Source organism: Mauremys reevesii, linkage group 1 (genome assembly GCF_016161935.1).
Source record: "Mauremys reevesii isolate NIE-2019 linkage group 1, ASM1616193v1, whole genome shotgun sequence".
NCBI lineage: Eukaryota > Metazoa > Chordata > Testudines > Geoemydidae > Mauremys > Mauremys reevesii.
In genome coordinates, this window is record NC_052623.1 from 239,102,850 (window position 1) to 239,121,057 (window position 18,208).

General features: G+C 43.5%; 1 protein-coding gene across 2 annotated transcripts in view; it reads right to left on the reverse strand.

Moving 5' to 3' along the window:
* Window positions 1–8,102: 8,102 nt before the first annotated feature.
* STK38L (serine/threonine kinase 38 like) overlaps window positions 8,103–18,208 on the reverse strand; it is a 58,252-nt gene continuing 48,146 nt past the window's right edge. For both annotated transcript variants that reach the window (XM_039511424.1, XM_039511434.1), the window contains exons 11-14: window positions 17,678–17,801; window positions 14,504–14,599; window positions 12,338–12,429; window positions 8,103–10,790 (exon numbers count right to left, since the gene is read on the reverse strand). In XM_039511424.1, the coding sequence (XP_039367358.1) occupies window positions 10,663–10,790; window positions 12,338–12,429; window positions 14,504–14,599; window positions 17,678–17,801 (440 nt within the window). In that variant the 3' untranslated portion in view covers window positions 8,103–10,662. The remainder of the gene's footprint in view (window positions 10,791–12,337; window positions 12,430–14,503; window positions 14,600–17,677; window positions 17,802–18,208) is intronic.

Here is an 18,208-nt window from a genome sequence, read left to right on the forward strand (position 1 = left end):
TAGGTCCCTAGCTGCCTGGAAGGCTTTGGGCAAAGGCACTAATAGGTGCCGAGGTCCCCTACCGCTCCCAGGAGTCGGATCCCTGGGTGGGCTAAGGGGTGCGACTGGAGTGGTACCTTCTTGTAGCTCCAGGACAGGCATATGGCCTGAGCTGAGTCCTTTGCTCAATGCCCCCTTTCCCTCCTTCAGTGCCAGGGAGCCACGTTGCTGCTTCTGTTGTTTCTTGGGCACTGGTGAGGGGACACGGTGTCAGGAGGAACCCGTCCTACCGTCCTAGGGCAAAGTCTTAGCTGGGATTCTAACTTACTAACAAACACTTAAACACTTAATCTAACTAAGTACTAACAATTATATACAAAGAGACAGTCAATGGGCTGTTAGAAACTGCTATCCACTTGCAAAGCAAGAGAAAGGTGCTCTGACCAACCATCATGGGTGGTAAGAAGGAACTGAGAGGGCGTAAGGCCGGTGGTGCCCCATATACCGGCACAGGAGCGCAGCACTCCAGAGGACGCCACAGCCAGCCCTATGGATACCACTAAGGCAAAAAATTCCAACAACGGTGCACACATAGAATGGAATTGACATGAGCAAGCACTCGAAGAAGAATTGTTACCTATAATAGAGCCTCCAGGACTTTTCAGTGTTAGTACCCTCATTTTAACATGTTGAATAGGCATGATGTAGAGGCATAACAATTCAAGGCAGCTCAAACAGCTGCCAGTAAATCCATTTGAGAGACAAGAAGGGTGAGGTAGTATCTTTTATTGGACCAACCTCTGCTGGTGAGAGAGACAAGCTTTCGAGCTTACACAGAGCCCTTCTTCAGATCTGGAAAATGTACACCCAGTGGCACAGCTAAATACAAGGTGGAATCGACTGTGTAGCATAAACAGTTAACACATTCAAGGGCCCATTCCCAGTGAAGTGGCCCTTTAACTCCCCTCCAGTCACCGGGAGAAGGGAAAGGCAGCTGGGGAAGAGGTTGTTGGTGGGTTATAGATCATTGTAATAGTAATTTATGGTTCAAATCCATTGTCTCTATTCAGTCCTTGATGTTCAGTGTCTCTGTAATATCCTGAGCCTGATATGGCTACAACCTTATGCCCAAATAAATTTGTTAGTCTCTCAGGTGCCACAAGGACTCTTCGTTGTTTTTGCTGATACAGACTAACACGGCTCCCACTCCGAAATAAATCCATTGTTATTTTTTTTTAAATGGTGTAACTTGTGCACAATGGGCCAGATCCTCAGCTAGTGTTAGAATAGCTTCATGAAGGGCTCTATGCCAATATACACCAGCTGAGGGACTGTCCTAGTTTGTTCAGTGTCAATTTGCATGTGAAGTTTTGAAATTGCAGGTCTTACTGAAATACCTACTAGTTAGTCTGAGTCACAAGTGACTTCACTGTTTCCTTGTTTTAATGCCAGCAGATTAATTCAAGCTCCATATTAATATAACATTAGGTTCAACACTGTTTGAGCAAAATTATTTTATGTCAAACCATGAATCCCTGAGCTAGCAACAGGGAAAAACTAGCAGCTGGCTTCTAATTTGTTCAATTTAAATAATAATAGGATATTTTGTAATGTATCCAATATGGATTTTTTTAAAGTACCGTATGTAAAATTTTCTGTTGGTGTTAAAATACTGTGTAACTGTCCCATCTTTCACAGATCAAGCAAAAATGAATCCCAGAAAATGCCCAAATTCTGTTTGAAAATCCCACTTTAGGATTGTTTGTTTAGCTGCTAGATTATAATTCAATTAAATATTTTACACCTGGACACTCCCAAAACAGTGAAATGAATAAGTAAAATAACCAAGCTTAGCAATATCTTTGGGGGGAAATAGCTCTTTAATTTTTTTTTGTCTGATCCTTCCCCCCACCAGTTCTTGCCCCCAAATTCAGATTTAAAAAGTTTAATAACTGACCACAAGACCTAAATTATGAATGTACCTGTGACTAGCCAATTAAACATTACTTTTTATTTCCTTTTGCCCAGGTCTCCTTTGAGTAATAGTAATCTACTTTCTGAGCACATCTAAAGATGCAGCATGAAGTCCCAGCCCCATTGAAGTCAATAGCAAAATTCTGAGGCCTAGATTCACAGAAGTACTTAGGCAACTAAACCTCAGACTTAATTTGGCTTTTGGCACCTAGGAGTTTAGGCTCCACTGCAATTCACAAAACTCCAGCTGAACCCAGTAGGAGCCTAAACTCACTTGGCACATTTTTGCACTAAAATGTTTCCTAGATACCTAAGTTTCTGCTTCTGAATATGGCACTGTTGCCTCCTTCTAGGCGTCCAGGCACCTCAGGCCCAGAGCGATTCACAAACCAGGAGCAGATAGGCATTCAGCTTCTTGTGTTACATCTGGGGCCCAATCTGGTAGGCCTCTTTGGCTTAGTGAAGTACTATGTTTTGTACACATGACTAACATGGGTAATATTTTCAAAGCTGCAGAAAACAGCCGGGGGCAGGGAATGAGGAGGAGGTGTTCCCTCGTAACTTTTAGCCCACTGGTTAGGGTACTCGCCTGGATGTGGGAGCAAGGCCGCCCAGAGGGAGGGCAAGTGGAGCAATTTTCCCCAGGCCCCGGGCCCCGCAGGGGCCCCCATGAGAATCTAATATTTTATAGTATTGCAACTTTTTTTTTATGGACGGGGCCCCTGAAATTGCTTTGCCCCAGGCCCCCTGAAACCTCTGGGCGGCCCTGTGTGGGAGACCCCCAGTCCTAGTCCCTCTGCCACTGGATGGGGAGTCATTGGAGACAGAGAGGGGAGAAGCATGTGAATGGCTCTGTAGCCTTGTGGTTAGAGCATGCACCCATAATGTAGGAGACCCAGGATCCAGTCCCTCTGCTCCAACAGCTCTAGTCTATTTGCAACAGCTTCAACAGGAGACCAAGGGGAGCCACACATCAAACTATCCCATAACCCAGTGAGGGCACTCATCTGAGAGGTGGCAGATCCCTGTTCAAAACCCCTTCTCCCCCTCAGGTGCAGGGGGACTTGAATCAGGGGTCTCTCACATCCCAGGTGAGTATCCTAACCACTGGGCTAAAAGTTTAGAGGGAGGTCCCATCTGCCACATCCACCAGCTTCTTGCAGAGGTGCCTGACTCCAAAGAGAAGTTCCTGGTTGAGAATTGGAAGCAAAGTTAGGCCCATGTGACACTTCGTACCTCAAAACAGCACACTGGAAACCCCCTATTTGCTAGTTATAGAATTATGTTTTGTACAAAGTAGGCCTTCTGAGGTATCATTTTAAATGTCTTGATCAGTTGAACACTGATATCCTGTTGGATTGTATGTGCTATCATTGTATGTGACGTTATGAAATTTTGCTATGTGTGGGTTACTGAAATATATTGTGAGGTTAGGAACACCCACAACAAGCCTTTAAGATACGACAGTGGAGTAGCTAGACATGCTGACGGACCATTAAAGGGAATTCACTCTTCCAACAGCCATATCAGAAGACTTCTCAGAGAGAACATGCAGACAATAGACTGCTTGACCAGTGGGGACTGCCTGATCCCCAGGTCAAAAATCTGGAAGAAGCTATAAAAGAGGGGAAGTGACATGATCACTTGACCTCTCCCCGCTCCCAATTAAACACCAGGAAACAAGTCTGGACTCAGAGGGCAAAGACTTTGAACTGGGGGAGGTGGTCCCAAGCCAGGAAAGAGTTCAAGCCCGTGTATTGAAGATCTGTGACCTGTTTGTACCATCTATCAGGGTGAGACACTGCTTGATTCAAATCCTATTTAGTTTGTAGAATTCAGACTGCAAATTTATTTTTATTTCTTAGGTAACCAACTTTGGTCTCTACGCTTGCTATTTATAATCACGTAAAATCTATCTTTCTGTAGTTAATAAATCTGTTTTATATTTTACCTAAAACACTATGTTTTGATTGAAGTGCTTGTGAAATCTCAGCTCAGTTTACAAAGCCTAGTGTATGTCCTCTTCACATCATGGGAAGGGCGGACTGGGTAATGAACTTGCAACGGTCAGAAGCCTGCCCAGTGTAAGACAGTACTGTTCTGGGGTGCAAGGCTGGGGAGCTAGGGCGAATTGGCTGGAGCCTCCTTATTGATGGTTCATGAGTGCCTGGGAGATCATTCATGTAACTCAGTTGGATGTGTCCCCGCTTGTGGATGTGTGTGTAAGTGCAGTACACACTTGAGGGGGAGAGAGAGCTCAGTGGTTTGAGCATTGGCCTGCTAAACCCAGCGTTGTGAGCTCAATCCTTGAGGGGGCCCCTTAGGGATCTGGGGCAAAAATCAGTACTTGGTCCTGCTAGTGAAGGCAGGGGGCTGGACTTGATGACCTTTCAAGGTCCCTTCCAGTTCTAGGAGATAGGATATCTCCAATTTTAAAAGTACTTGCCAGACATTTGTGGCTTGGCACAGCATCACAGTGTGAGAGGATACCCCAGGTTGGTGGGGTAGAGGGCTCAGTGGTCCCAAAATCCAGTTTGCATCCTGGGGATCCCATCACAGCACCTCCCTGTAGTCTTAACTTAAGTGCCAATCTCTGTAAGGGGGTGGGACTTAGCACACATCCCATGGGTCAGCATCTCCCATTGGCTAGTTTGGGCAGCTCCCCACCTCAAATTCTGACTTTCGTAAATCACTTTTTAACACTTTGTCTATCCTGGGAAAAAAACAAAACAAAAACCAAAACCCATGGCACCAAGTCTCAGAGCCCAGTTCAACTGACTTGAGCTCACCCTGTGGCACTAAAAATAGCAGTGTGGCTATTCCTGCTTGGGCTGAAGTCTGGGCTCTAAGACTCACCTCCCTCACTGGGTATCAGAGCCTGGGCTCCAGCCCAAGCAGGAATGCCTACACTATGATTTTTGGTGCCACAGCAAGAGCCCAACTCTGAGATTTGCTGCCGCGGGGCTTTATTTTTTCCAGCGTAGACATACCCTCATGTGAATCACTCTCCACGTTCATTGTCTAGGGCAGTGGTTCTCAATCAGGGGTCTGGGGTCCCCTGCAGGCCCATAAGAAGGTTTCAGGGGGCCGCCAACCAGGGCCACTGTTAGACTCGCTGGAGCCCAGGGCAGAAAGCCGAAGCCTTACCTCGTGGGGCTGAAACCTGGGACCCTGAACACTGCCACCCAGGGCTGAAGACGAAGCCTGAGCAGCTTAGCTTCGCAGGGGCCCCTGGTGTGTGGCCCTATGCAATTGTCCTGCTTGCTACCTCCTAATGCTGGCTTTGGTTTTTATATGGAGAAAACTAGTTGTTGTGGCACTTGTGGGCCGTGGAGTTCTTATAGCATGTTGGTGTGTGTGCGTGGGGGGAGCTCAGAAAGAAAAGGGTTGAGAACCCCTGGTCTAGGGAACTCAGATGCTGGACTGAAGCTTTGTGAACTGCAGTGTATTCTTGTGAATTTGTAGGCACCTAAAGGTTAGGTGCCATGACACTCAGTGTCACAATGCCTAACTCCTTCTGTGCATGCAGGTCCCAGAAACTTTAATAGGGCCAGGATTTCTCCAACAGTATCCCTCTCAAATCTCACTCAGTCACCCAGTCTTTACTCAGTCAAAACTCCTCTTGAAATCAAAGAGCCAGATTCTTATCTGTTACAATACTGTAACTCCACAGTAACTTTCATATTACTGGGACTTTTGACTCAGGAAGGACTTCAAACCTAAGCTCATATGGCCTGATCCTGCCAAGTGCTGAGCAACTGTTAAGGATGCTCTGCATCTCAAGGAATTGCTAAGGACCTTGCAGGATCAAACCCATTGGGCTGATTAATGCAAAATCTAGGGCAGGGGTAGTCAACCTATGGCACGCGTGCCGAAGGTGGCACACAAGCTGATATTTAGTGGCACTCTCACTGCCTGGGTCCTGGCCACTGGTCCGGGGGGGCTCTGTTTTAATTTAATTTTAAATGAAGCTTCTTAAACATTTTTAAAACCTTATTTACTTTACATACAACAATAGTTTAGTTATATATTATAGACTTATAGAAAGAGACCTTCTGAAAACGTTAAAATGTATTACTGGCACGCGAAACCTTAAATTAGAGTGAATAAATGAAGACTCAGCACAGCACTTCTGAAAGGTTGCCGACCCCTGGTCTAGGGCAACTTTGGGAGACTTTGAGCACTTTCAACTCTGACTGAAGTCAATGGGAGCTGAGGGTTCTCAGCACTGTGCAGAACTGGGCACAAAAGATTGAGTATAAGATATCCAGCTAGGGAATGTTTGGTACAGGTCTTAAGTAGTCTCAGTGAATAACTTTCTAAAAACATGAAGAGAATCTTTGGAAACAAAAAGAACCCTTTAAAAGGGGGGGGGGGAGGGGGAGGAATAAATTATAGCTAAAGCAAGATGCAGTCAAAAAACAACAAAAAACCTGCTAGTTTAGAATAGTCTGAAAACTCTAAAAATGCTTTTAAATGCATGATTATTCTGTGCCGGAACTAAATCTCCTGGTAATATAACTTTAAAAAAAAGAAAGGATGATTGCACACATACTATTATATTGTTACTGTGTCTCCCCAATTTCACCCCAACTCAATTCTGCATCTCATCCACATATTATATCTTGTCTTTTCACTTGCAAGCTGTCAATTATTATATTTTTGTATTGGGCCTACCACAGTGGGGCCCAACCTAGCTGAAGCCTTTGGGTGCTACAGCAATATAAATGTTAAACTATCACCATCACCCTTGGTCTTCTGCTTTTCAAAACCTGGAAATAGCGGGTTGTTAAAATGATATTTCGTTGTCTGAAGTGTTGCAGTGGCTATATTGTGAATGGACTTGCAATAAAAAAGTATGTTTGCAGTATTGTTGTAGCTGTGTTGGTCTCTCTCAGATTCTGGGACAAAGTAGGGGAGGTAATACTTTTTATTAGACCACCCAGCAGCTGTCTTCCCTTCTCCCAGCCCCAGCTCCCCTCACTCTGCCTCTGCCTCCTCCCCTGTACGCTCTCAAGGTTTCTCCTCCACCTCCCCGGCTTCCCGCGAATCAGCTGTTCACGCGGGAAGCCTGGGAGAGCTGAGAAGGAAGCAGCGGCTTCCCGCAGGTGAGCTGGGGCAGGGGGGCGAGGAGGGCTCCAGGGGCCACACGGCTCCAGCCTGGCCCCGACCCCATCTCCGGGTGGCACGGGTCCGGCCCGGTCCCGACCTCGGCTGGCCAGGCAGCGTGGCTCTGGCCTGGCCCCGGCCAGCTGGGTGCCCTTACTCCGGCCCCGGCCGAGTGCCCCGTCCCCGGTCCCAACCCCGGCCGAGCGGCTCAACCCGGCCCCGGCCCGACCCCCATCTCCAGGCAGCGCGGTAAGGGGGCAGGAAGCATGGAGGGGGTGTTGGATAGAGGGCAGGGGAGTTGGGGGGGGTGCATTAGTGTCGGGGTGGTCAGAGGGCAGGGAACAGGTGCATTGAATGGGGGCAAGGGTCGTGGGGGGCAGTCAGGAAGGAGCAGGGGTTGGATGGGGTGGCAGGGGACAGGCAAGGGGGTGGATGGGGTTCCGGGGGGGGCTGTCAAGGAACGTGGGGGGTTGTATGGGACAGGAGTCCCGGGCGGGGCATGACCCCCTCATGGGGTGAGGAGGAGGGAACTGGTTGTTAATTTTTTGGCAGCTCATCACTGGGTGAAAGGGATAAGCTTTCGCGCTTCATGACCTGAAGAAGAGCTCTATAAAGCTCGGAAACTTGTCCCTTCCACCCCCAAAAGCTGGCCCAGTAAAATATATTACATGTAATCATTTGCAATAGTTGCCACAGAGATGATATGCACCCGGGAAAGGGAGGTGGTTCTTCCCATAACAAATAGGTAGGGCAAGGTCTCCACGAAAGACTCAATTTACTAAAATGTGGTCCACACAGGAAAAAGTTTGGGAAGCTATAATAAATAGTAATAACTATTTTTAAACACACGGTTGCTGTCTATGTATTGATAGCAACAGCAGCATGGCTAATTCTTTTGACCAAAGGCAACTGTAGCTTTGACTGGTGTATGATGGAATTCAATATGGGCATATCCAACACCGAAAGCCTTCAAATGTCTCAGAAGTCCTCTGTCGTCTATGCGTTTGGAAAGTAAAATAAAATAACATTATGAATTGGGTTAAAAAAACCTGCAACTTTACAAAAGAACGCTATGTTTATTTTCAAATGCTGTAAAAAGCCTCATATAAACCTTTTATAATGCTTCTATGTAACTTTCCCCACCACAACTAATGCAACAGTCCAGGAAAAAAATATAGCAGTTGCCATTTAGACTCAGAGAATGAGCTTTTGTAATATGAACAACATTAAAAGGACAAGGTACAGTATGTTACAATGCTTGTAATTATCCCACACTGTATGCAATGACTTAGGTTTTTAATAATTGACCTATAAAAATAAAATTTACCCAACTCGTCAGCAAGGCAAATTAACAGTGCAAATGCAGTCTCAACAATATTCAATTCTGAATGCTGGCAACATTACTTTGTATTTTTAACCCTTTCTCACACACACAAAATAATCCCCCGACCATCATTTACTGCCTGTACCTCAGTTTATTAACCCATGCTGATTCGAGATGGACCCAAGTCCAAAAATTCAGCTGTATTTCAATCCAAACTTCCTCCTCAGTTTGTGGGTAGTCAGATACAGGATTTTGGTTCAGGCTCACCTCTATGCAACTGATGATTTAATAGTTTCTCCTGCTGGAATAGGTTAACTTCCCAGAAAAAAAACTTTTATGAATTGTATACCCCATTCCACATTTAACAGAAGTTAACAAATCATAGGCATGGAAATCAAAACTTCACATGGTTGCAATCATCAAGCCATTGCAGGATCTTTGGTACTCTGAGAATAAGAAAGAAAATGGCACAATACAAACACCGTCAAAAGAAAAAATTAACAAGCAAAAAGATATGTTGCACTTCCTTGTTTTTGGAAAGCCAGTGTAGATAAACCTTCTGTTGTCTTTACATCATTACAGTGTCACAGTTTTGCCTTTAAAAAGAATTCCCACTACTATTCTAAAAGCAGTATTCTAATATTTTCTTTAATTTGACTTGCTGATTAGATTAAAATAATGCCATTTTTTTCAGAAAATAAAGAAATTCAACTATCACAATAAGGGAGATTATGATGCTAAATATACTGTAGTAAGTCTCCCTAACAGCGTAACTCCTATGTGAGCATTCATTTGATTAACCATCGGCAGTTTTATATGCAAATTATTTTTAGTGTTATGACTAGGAGGGTGTAGCTTTTCCCCTGGAGATAAACCAATTAATATGTACAGACAAGTCAGCATATTAGGTGTTTGCTATTTCCATGAAATCTCCTTAATAAATTACCTTCATGTATCTTGCGAAGTTCAATCACATAGGGCACATTTTTGATAAAGAATGGCTATTTACTATATATTAATTGTGGTTCTTCAAGATGTGTGGCCCACATGGATTCCACTTCTGAGGTGCATGCACCTAATAAGTGTGAGATTAGATTCTTCTGAAGAGCAGTGTCTGTTGAGGCCGCATCTGCATCCTGGATGTTCTGAGGGCATAAGGGCCAGAGTGGGCCCAAACATCCCTCAGGGAAGGTGGTCAGGCTGTGGAACATCTCAAAGAACCACAGGTACTGTAAGGCAAGTAACCCTGCTTACATAATTGTCCACATATGTGCCACTTCTGGTGCCTCACAAGCAGTGACCTCACTGTCCAGAGGTCTGCTTGCAGTCTGTTTAAACAATGGTTGCAGGACAACTCTGCCAAAGAGGACATCAGATCTGGAGCTCTTTACTAAGGAGAAGTACTGAATTAAAATGGTAGCTGCCCTACATAGCTCAAAAAAGGGAATGCCACTTAGAGGAGCTGCAGATGCTTCTGAGGCGTGATGGAATGGGCCCTGATCAGCAGAGGTGGAGCTACAGAAGTTGATTAATAAGGTTAAGTATAGGGTGGAACCTGTCCTATAGTTGGTATGCTCTCACTGCTGAGCAAGAGGAGGAGTATCTTTCTTCCATAGGAGGAGCTACCCTTTCAGGTGTTCTCGGGATTTCTGAAATATCTGTATCAAGGTGAGGGGCTTCTTCGAGGAAAAGAGCAATGTTGTCTCTGGTTGTTTGGTGACTGTTAAATTACTCTGTGCATGGGTACATGTACACCAGGAGAGGAATCCATGTGGACAATCACTTGAAAGAGACCTTTACAAATATGGTTGATGGTTTTTATACCGTATATCTAAAACCCACCAGGACAGCAGTAAAATAATGGTGCTGCAACATTAGCCCATGTTGCTTTTTAAAATGATATGTTTTTCTCCTGGGTGGATTAGATGGCTTACAGTACAAACAAAGCCACAGTACACAGAGGCATAATTAACCTTTATACACACATAGGCAGTGCAGTTACAAAGGGATGTCTGACCCTTTTATTCCAGTACCTTTGTATAATAAAGTTAACAAAAATATTCAAATATAAAAAAAAAAAAAAAAAAAGCCAGCTGGCACTGCCAACTAATTCCTGTAGTAGTCTTAGAAATCCTAATCCTGTAGAATTTCCTTGTGAAGTCGATGCGCACCAGAGTCACTGTATTGATATCTACGCCAAGCAGGCCTGGTGATGCAGCTACCTGAGGTTTGGGTTTTTTTGTTTTATTTTTAATTTTATGGGGTTTTGTTTTGTTTCACAACTTCCCAGCTTTCATATAGGAAGGGATAGAGCCACGCTGTGTAAGCCCTTCAAACCTCTTGTAGGTATAATTGAGGAAAACCCAGTCTTTGGATTTGTAGTCAGGTTCTGTGGTATTTGGCACTGGAATGTAGAAGTCAGAAAGAAAATTAAAAAAATTAGTATTGCTGGCAAGAGAAGTCACCACACAATGTCAGGCAAACAATCCTGAAGTTGGTTCTCTCTAGCATTATAAAGACTGCAGGTGAAATCCTGGTCCTAACAAAGTCAATGGAAATTTTGCCATTAACTTCAAAAGGGCCAGGATATCACCCGGCATCTTTGAGGAAGGAGCGGCCTTTATATTGCCTGCCACAGTAAGATCCTGATCCCCAACCGTGACCACAATTAAAAAAACAACAACTTTTAGGAGTTTTCACACACACACACACACACACCCACCCACCCAAAAGTCAGACCTTTCCCAATGGGATTGTACCACTCGATACTTATATTCTTTTTTAATTTCTTCACTAATTAGTGCTTTTGTGATGTTTGCAGAGCATTTAGGAGAGCAACATTTTACTTTATGAACATCTAATATTATTCCAGTGCTGAACATAGAATTGTCTTGTAAAATAATTATTCAGATTAATGTTCCTATAGTTCTAGGCCAAAATGTTCAGACTTGGTGCTGAAAGTGAAGTTCTCAAGTTCATATTTAGGCATCTAAAGAATAAGCAACATTTTCTGTGATACTGTGTATCATAAATGCCTATTAAAGTCAATGGGCGTAATAGAGACTCAGAACTTATGAAAAGAAATCCATGTAATTTAATTAGCTGCCTAAATATAGAGTTAGGTACCTAACTTCAGGCATCCAGGTTTGAAAATTCTGGCATTAAAGGAAGAGGAAAACCAACTTGCCATTCTATAGGAGCCATTTCAGAGTTACAGAAAAAAATTAAGATTTTGGGTAAGTGGGATGAGCTAGAAGAATAGTAAAGACTGTTTGACGCCAACATACTTAAGCATGCGTCTCACTCAACACACATAAATAGTATCATTGAAGCCAGTGGGAGCTGAGGGAACCCATCACCTTGCAGATTCAGGACTCATACATTTAAGAACCTCCCTAAATGCTGACTCAACTTATTCAAAAGTGCCTATATGACTTACAATGAGAATTAGGCTCCTAAGTCACTTAAGTGTTTAACACTTAGTACTGTTTAACCTTAGTACTGCTGCTTGTCAATCATTTAGATGCTTTTGAAATTTTGCCTGCAAAGAATATAACATTTGCATCTGGCTTAAATTTCAATGTTACCAAACATCTGAAACCAATTAAGGCAATACATTTTACCAAAAATGTGGCAATATTGTCTATATGGTGAAAGCCTGTAACTGCTTACCATTAAGGCAACACACACACACACTTCCCCCACCCCCAGATTAAAAGCTATCTTTTCACACTCCTCGAGAAAGAGGATTAAGGAAGGGGTAATTCACAGATTTACGTGTTTTTTTTTTAATTTAAATACAGCTCACTAACAAAGGTCCCAGATAATCCAAATACAGTGCAGGTCTGAAGTAGTTGGATCAAGATACAGGGAAAATGAATATAATGGAAATAAAATTTATGGTTCTATTTTGGGATGTGTTAGATAAGACTGCAATTTACAAGGTCTCACCTGGCTGTAAAATATCAGATTCAGGAAATTCATCGAAATTGGAAGTGTCATCAATACTTTTGATTTCTATAGGGATTGCAGCTGGCCTCTCCCTACATACACAAAAAAAGAGAACTGAATAGCAAGAAAAATTTCATTACTTTTCATTTTGCTACAGGATGACAATATCCCCCTTGTAAACACGAAGGGCAAGATTCTCAGCTGGTGTACAATGTTATACCTCCACTGACTTCAACTGAGCTAAGTGAGCTGCAGGATTGGGTGGGGTGACCATCAAGGAGAAATATGGGCTTTTACATATAAAGGTACAATATTTATAAGACACAGGTTTACCCTGCATCCTTAAAGGATGGTAGCAGCAGTTGTCTCTATTGGCCATATTTTGAGTGCCACTAAAGTCAGCAAATAAAAATGCCCTTGTTTTTCACTCATAGTTACAGCCCTTTCTCCTTTTCATTCTCATTCTCTTTGTGATTTCTGTGTATAATTTTTTTGTTTGCTATTTTTATTTGCTGGGTTTTTTTAATTTTCTTTTTTCCCCCTCCTCAAATGACCTGGTCAGAAGGCTACATGCTACCTGGGGGTGACCACTGGCTGCTCTCTGGGGATGGGCCACATGTATTTTCAAAGCCATGAATCATACTGTCAGCTTGTTACAGTATGGGTAGCTGTGGGGGCAGGGGGAGAGGTGGCTGGCTTCTAAGGTCTGGCCCACTGCAGCCATGGGAGCAAACATGCTGGGGGTAGGTGAGTGCAAATCAGCAATCACTCTGATTTCCCTGCCACCACTGCTTTCTGTCCTGCAGCACTGCAAACTAGTCTGGATTCTCTCTACTTTGGGGAATGCTGCCTAACAAACGGATCAGCTCTATGAATGTCAGTTCCCTCTTCTGAGAACAAGGCTGGAATTGCTTGTTTTTCCAATACAGTAACTCCTCACTTAACGTTGTCCCGGTTAACGTTGTTACATTGCTGATCAATTAGGGAACAAGCTTGTTTAAAGTTGTGCAATGCTCCCTCATAACGTTGTTTAGCAGCTGTCTGCTTTGTCCACTGCTTGCAGGATTCTCTGGAAGAGCAGCCCCTCCTTGTGGGGATTAGAACCAGGGGGAGCTGGCAGCGCCCACCCCCCCATCAGACCCTAAATTTCCTGTAAGGTATGCGGCTCAGCATCTGCCCAGCAGCAGTTCAGGTGGCCTTCCCCAGCACTACCGTGCTGCTCCTGACCTGCCCTCTGCCTTGGAGCTGCTTCCGGGAGCTTCCTGCTTGCTGGGGGGGGGGGGGGGGGGGGGAGGAAGAGGGGTGCTGATGTCAGGATGTCCCCGTTCCTGCCCTCCCCCAAAAAAGTGGAGGAGGGGACAGTCACAGGGCTCGGGGACAGAAGGGGACAGGGAGAGCTTGCAGGAAGCTGTTGCTTCCTGTCTGAACTGGCTGATTAGCTTAAAAGGGCAACATACTTGAAGTGGGGTCAGTGTACTTAAAGGGCCAATGCACGTCTTTCTCTCTCTCTCACTCATGCATGCACCCACCAGCACTTTGAAAAGTCGACACCTATGCAGCCGTACATGTGCTGTCAAGAGGAGGGAGTGGTGCGCTCCAGCTGGATAGTGTGGGTTCATCATGTTCAGTTTTTGCAGGGAAGTGTTTGCAGCTACTGCCCTGCATCTATTGTGTTTTCTCCCTCCTGCCCTCAGTCCATGCTGCCTTGTAGAGTGTGAGGCTGCATTAACAACGGCCTATTAACCCTTGAGGGTTCAGCTGAGTGCTAGTTCATCATTTAGCAGAAAGGCATTCCCTGGGAAATATTCCACCCTCTTACTCTACCACCTCAACCAAGCTTCAAACCATTCATTGCTGTGTACAATATTAAACTGTTTGTTTAAAACTTATACTGTATATGTATATAATGTCTTGTCTGGCAAAAAAAAAATTCCCTGGAACCTACCCCCACATTTACATTAATTCGTATGGGGAAATTGGATTTGCTTAACATCATTTCGCATAAAGTCACATTTTTCAGGAACATAACTACAACGTTAAGTGAGGAGTTACTGTAGTTACACTTTAAAATAAAAAGCTAATTAGGATAAGTTATTCCTGCCTTTACAGCATATGAAGTTATTGCTACCAAGATTTCCATCCAATATACAAAGCACATCTATATACCTGATATGTCCCCAGTCAACTTCTTCAAAAAATGGATGATCCTTTATTTCCTCTACTCCATTACTACCAATTCTATTCTCTGAATCAATACAAAATCTGAAGGGGGGGGGGGGGGAGAGAAAGAATGTTACAATCAATGCAGAAAAGAGCATATCAAATAAATCATTGTACAATCTTGTAGCAGGGATTTTATAAAATCCTTTAAATTGTTTTATTTTTGGATTGTTCAACATCCCATTACACCTAGAAAAATCACAGAAATAAAATGTTGTCAGTCATATTATAAAAGGCACAATGCTACAATGGTAATATCTCATATTTTTCTTTCAGCTCCAGGCTTTTGTGAACAAGTTGCTGCCAGAGCTGGTTATTATTCCAAACCAGTAACAGGAAGACATTTCGTTTCTTGGAATTTCCAGTTTCTCCACATGGTCTGGCCCAAGAGAGATATCTTGATTTTAAAGCATCCATTTCTGTTAAGTACTCTCTCTTTTTAACCAACCTCCAAAACCTTCTTATCCTCCCACATTAAACAGCAGCATGTTCCATGAGACAAGTCAGTGCTGTGCTGTGATTCAGCCTTCTGGAACTGATAGTTTAGCCACCAGACAATTGGAGAAGCAAATGTCTTGTCAAGCATCCATAATGGAGAAAACAATAAGGCCCTTTCAAACAAAGAGCCCGGTCCCTTTAGGTGCTGAGCCACCGACTGATCTAATTTGCAGATTGGGCCTTCAGTTTGCTGCATGACAGTGACTGTGCTGCCCTCCCATAAACCCCTTTGCTGACAGACATGCTGCTTTTGTATAAACTAATGTTGCTTCTGAAAGTTGATTTGTTTAACTAGATTCCACTTCTGCTTTCAAGTAGTCACCTGTTCCGTACTGAAAGCAGTAGACAATTTGTGCTCAGCAACAATTTTTGTCCAGCAGATGGAAGATTCTCTCCATTATTTCAGGCAACAGAGTTACAAGAGTGTGTGTTTGGCAGTGGCTAACATACTCAGAGCAATTCATTTATAAGAATCAATATGGGTAACTGGCTATACCTAAATGATCACAACATCCAGATTCATAAAACATTTTACCTGCCAAACCTTCATAGAAACAAAACCTCCTTCTTGCCCGCACAAAGCAAGTTCTGACAGGCATTTTAGTAATGTGACAAGTCATTCAGGTTATAAATTGACTAAGCTATACTCCCACAAGAGTGATATTCTTGGCTTACATCTGAATGGCACTTGTTGAGTACCCTTCTGCCAAAAAATAAAAAAGCTAAAGAAAAATTATTTCTAATCTGATCCTTGAAATCAAATCAAATCCCTACAGGTCAATCAATACTAGGTAAGGAATAAACACCATCACCAAGAAATGGCTTTTGGAAAATGTGATTTTATCCATACAGCCCAACAATCTCTATATTGGGGTTTTCAGGACAAATTACTTAGTGGCCTCAGAGTGCGGCCACCAACTCTTGCTGGTGGCCACTCTCACACTTTTTCCTAAAATACTTAATTAGCTTTAGGAAAAACAAATAAATATGCACATATACACATCCAAATCATTGTAATTTATTTATTGCTAGCTAGTAAGTCAGTTGTGAAAAGTGATATTAACAAACATACAAGTATCACTTACTCAGCCTCAGCAAATGTGGGGACAAATTAAGCCCTGGATTGTGGGGGTGTCAGGGAAAGCAGGGGGGACCATGGGCAACTGGGATGGGTGGCTGGGTGAGGCAGCTGGGGGCCGGAGCCTGACGCTGAGGGGAGGGGGCCTGGGAACAGACCGAAGCTGCGCGGACAGAGCCTAGGACCCGCCACCATGCATCCAGAGCTCAGGGCTGGAGCCCGAAGCCCCACGGCCAGAAGGTGGGGAACTCACCAAGTGACTGCTCCTCCAGCGTTGTGCCCCACGTGTCTCCAGAGAGGGGCAGGGTCCAACCCTTGCTGGAGGCCCCAGCAACCACACTAAGGCAGTGCATCCAGGAGCAATGGGGAGTGGAGGGAAGGAGGCATTGCTTTGCCCCTCTTATTCCCCATCACAGCCCAGGAGGCTATGGTTGCAAGAAAAGCCCATGGTGGCCACATGCAACCACAGTGGCTGCATTTGAGAAGCGTGGATTAAGTCAAACTCCATTATATCTGCTGCATTGTTTTGTTGGCTCTGAATTGATGTGCTTTACGTGCTGGATCCTGTTCAGTTTTTCCAGTTCCACAACGGATAACTGAAAATTTGATTTTTAAAACATTCTGTTTCCTTCAGATCTGTTCTGTCTCTATTGCTGGAGACAGACACGCCAAGAGATTTATAGTTGCATTATTCCGATTCCCTCATGCAAAGCATTCAGATGAGAATTTGGAACAAATTTTTGTGAGGTACAATTGAAAAACTGAAAAATTGAAATATTTACCAAGAATGGATGAAGTGGATAGGAGAAAGGACAAAGTGGGAGAGGTACCTGGATGGGGTCCTTCGACTTCCCTTTCAACCTAAAACTTTCTCTGTGTCTAAAATTAAAAGATGCTTTGATCTTCCAATTGATTGAATAATTTCTCCCAGATAACTGTGGACTATTAGTAATAATTTTTATGGTGCTTGTCACAAAAGACTGCTCCTAAAGTTGTATCTTTTAAAAGGTAGCTGTAATAAAGACTAATGCAGCCTATGCAGTCCATGCATCTAATGCTTTGCAAGACCAAGTATTACACAGAAAATCTATCATCACTGTTCTTTTCCTGCATCCTCATGATCCTCCCTTTATTCCTCCCCTCTCCCCATCTCTTATATTCTTTCAGGGCCCAGTCATACAGTCCTAATATAGACAAACTTCCATTGAATGGGGGTTCTGTCAGCATCAGCACAGCAGGATCATTTCTTTAATACAGATAAATTAGTGTAATTCAGGACTTCCCTCCTTAGGGCCTAGTCTTGCTCCCATCAACTTCAGTGGAAACTTTTCATTAACTTCAGTGGTAGCAGAATCTGGCCCAGCGAGCTGAACTTTCCGTCCCTGTAAGCTTGGCCTCCGGAAATGGTTATATGGGGAGAAGGAGATGAGTTCAGCACCTTTCCACCCTGTAGAAATGAGTTTCTCCACACACTGGAAAATGAACGTAATGGAAGAGGATCATGTCTATGGGTCTGAATGGCCACAAAAGTTTTAGTTACTAACCTCAGAATTAAGTCCTTTGCTTTTTCTGAAATGGGCACCTCTGGGGGAAATACCAACGTTTCTTTCCAGTTCATAACTTTCCTATATGTTTCTTGTGGCGTTTCAGAGCAGAAAGGTGGATACCCTATATAAATGGAAAAAAGCTTAATGAGCTTTTCCAACATTAGAAAGTGTACCTAGGCCCAGTCTGACATAAAACAAAACCATTTTGCTACCTCTCCCTCAAAAATTTCTGCATGGCAATGTCAACTAAAAAAATTCTCTCCTTGAAAACTTCAAAATACCTTTGAAATTATAATATTAAAGGTTAAGGGGACTGAATCAGTAACAATTTTTAACAGCGAGGGTGATTAAATACTGGACCAAACTGCTAAGGCTAATGTCTTCAAATTAAGAGTGGATGCCCTTCTGGAAGAGCTACTTAGTTGAGCACAAATTGTTGGGCTCAGTAAAAAAAAGTTACTAGATGAAATTCTATGCCTTATGTTATACAGCAGGTCAGACTCAGTCATCTAATGGTCCCTTTTGACC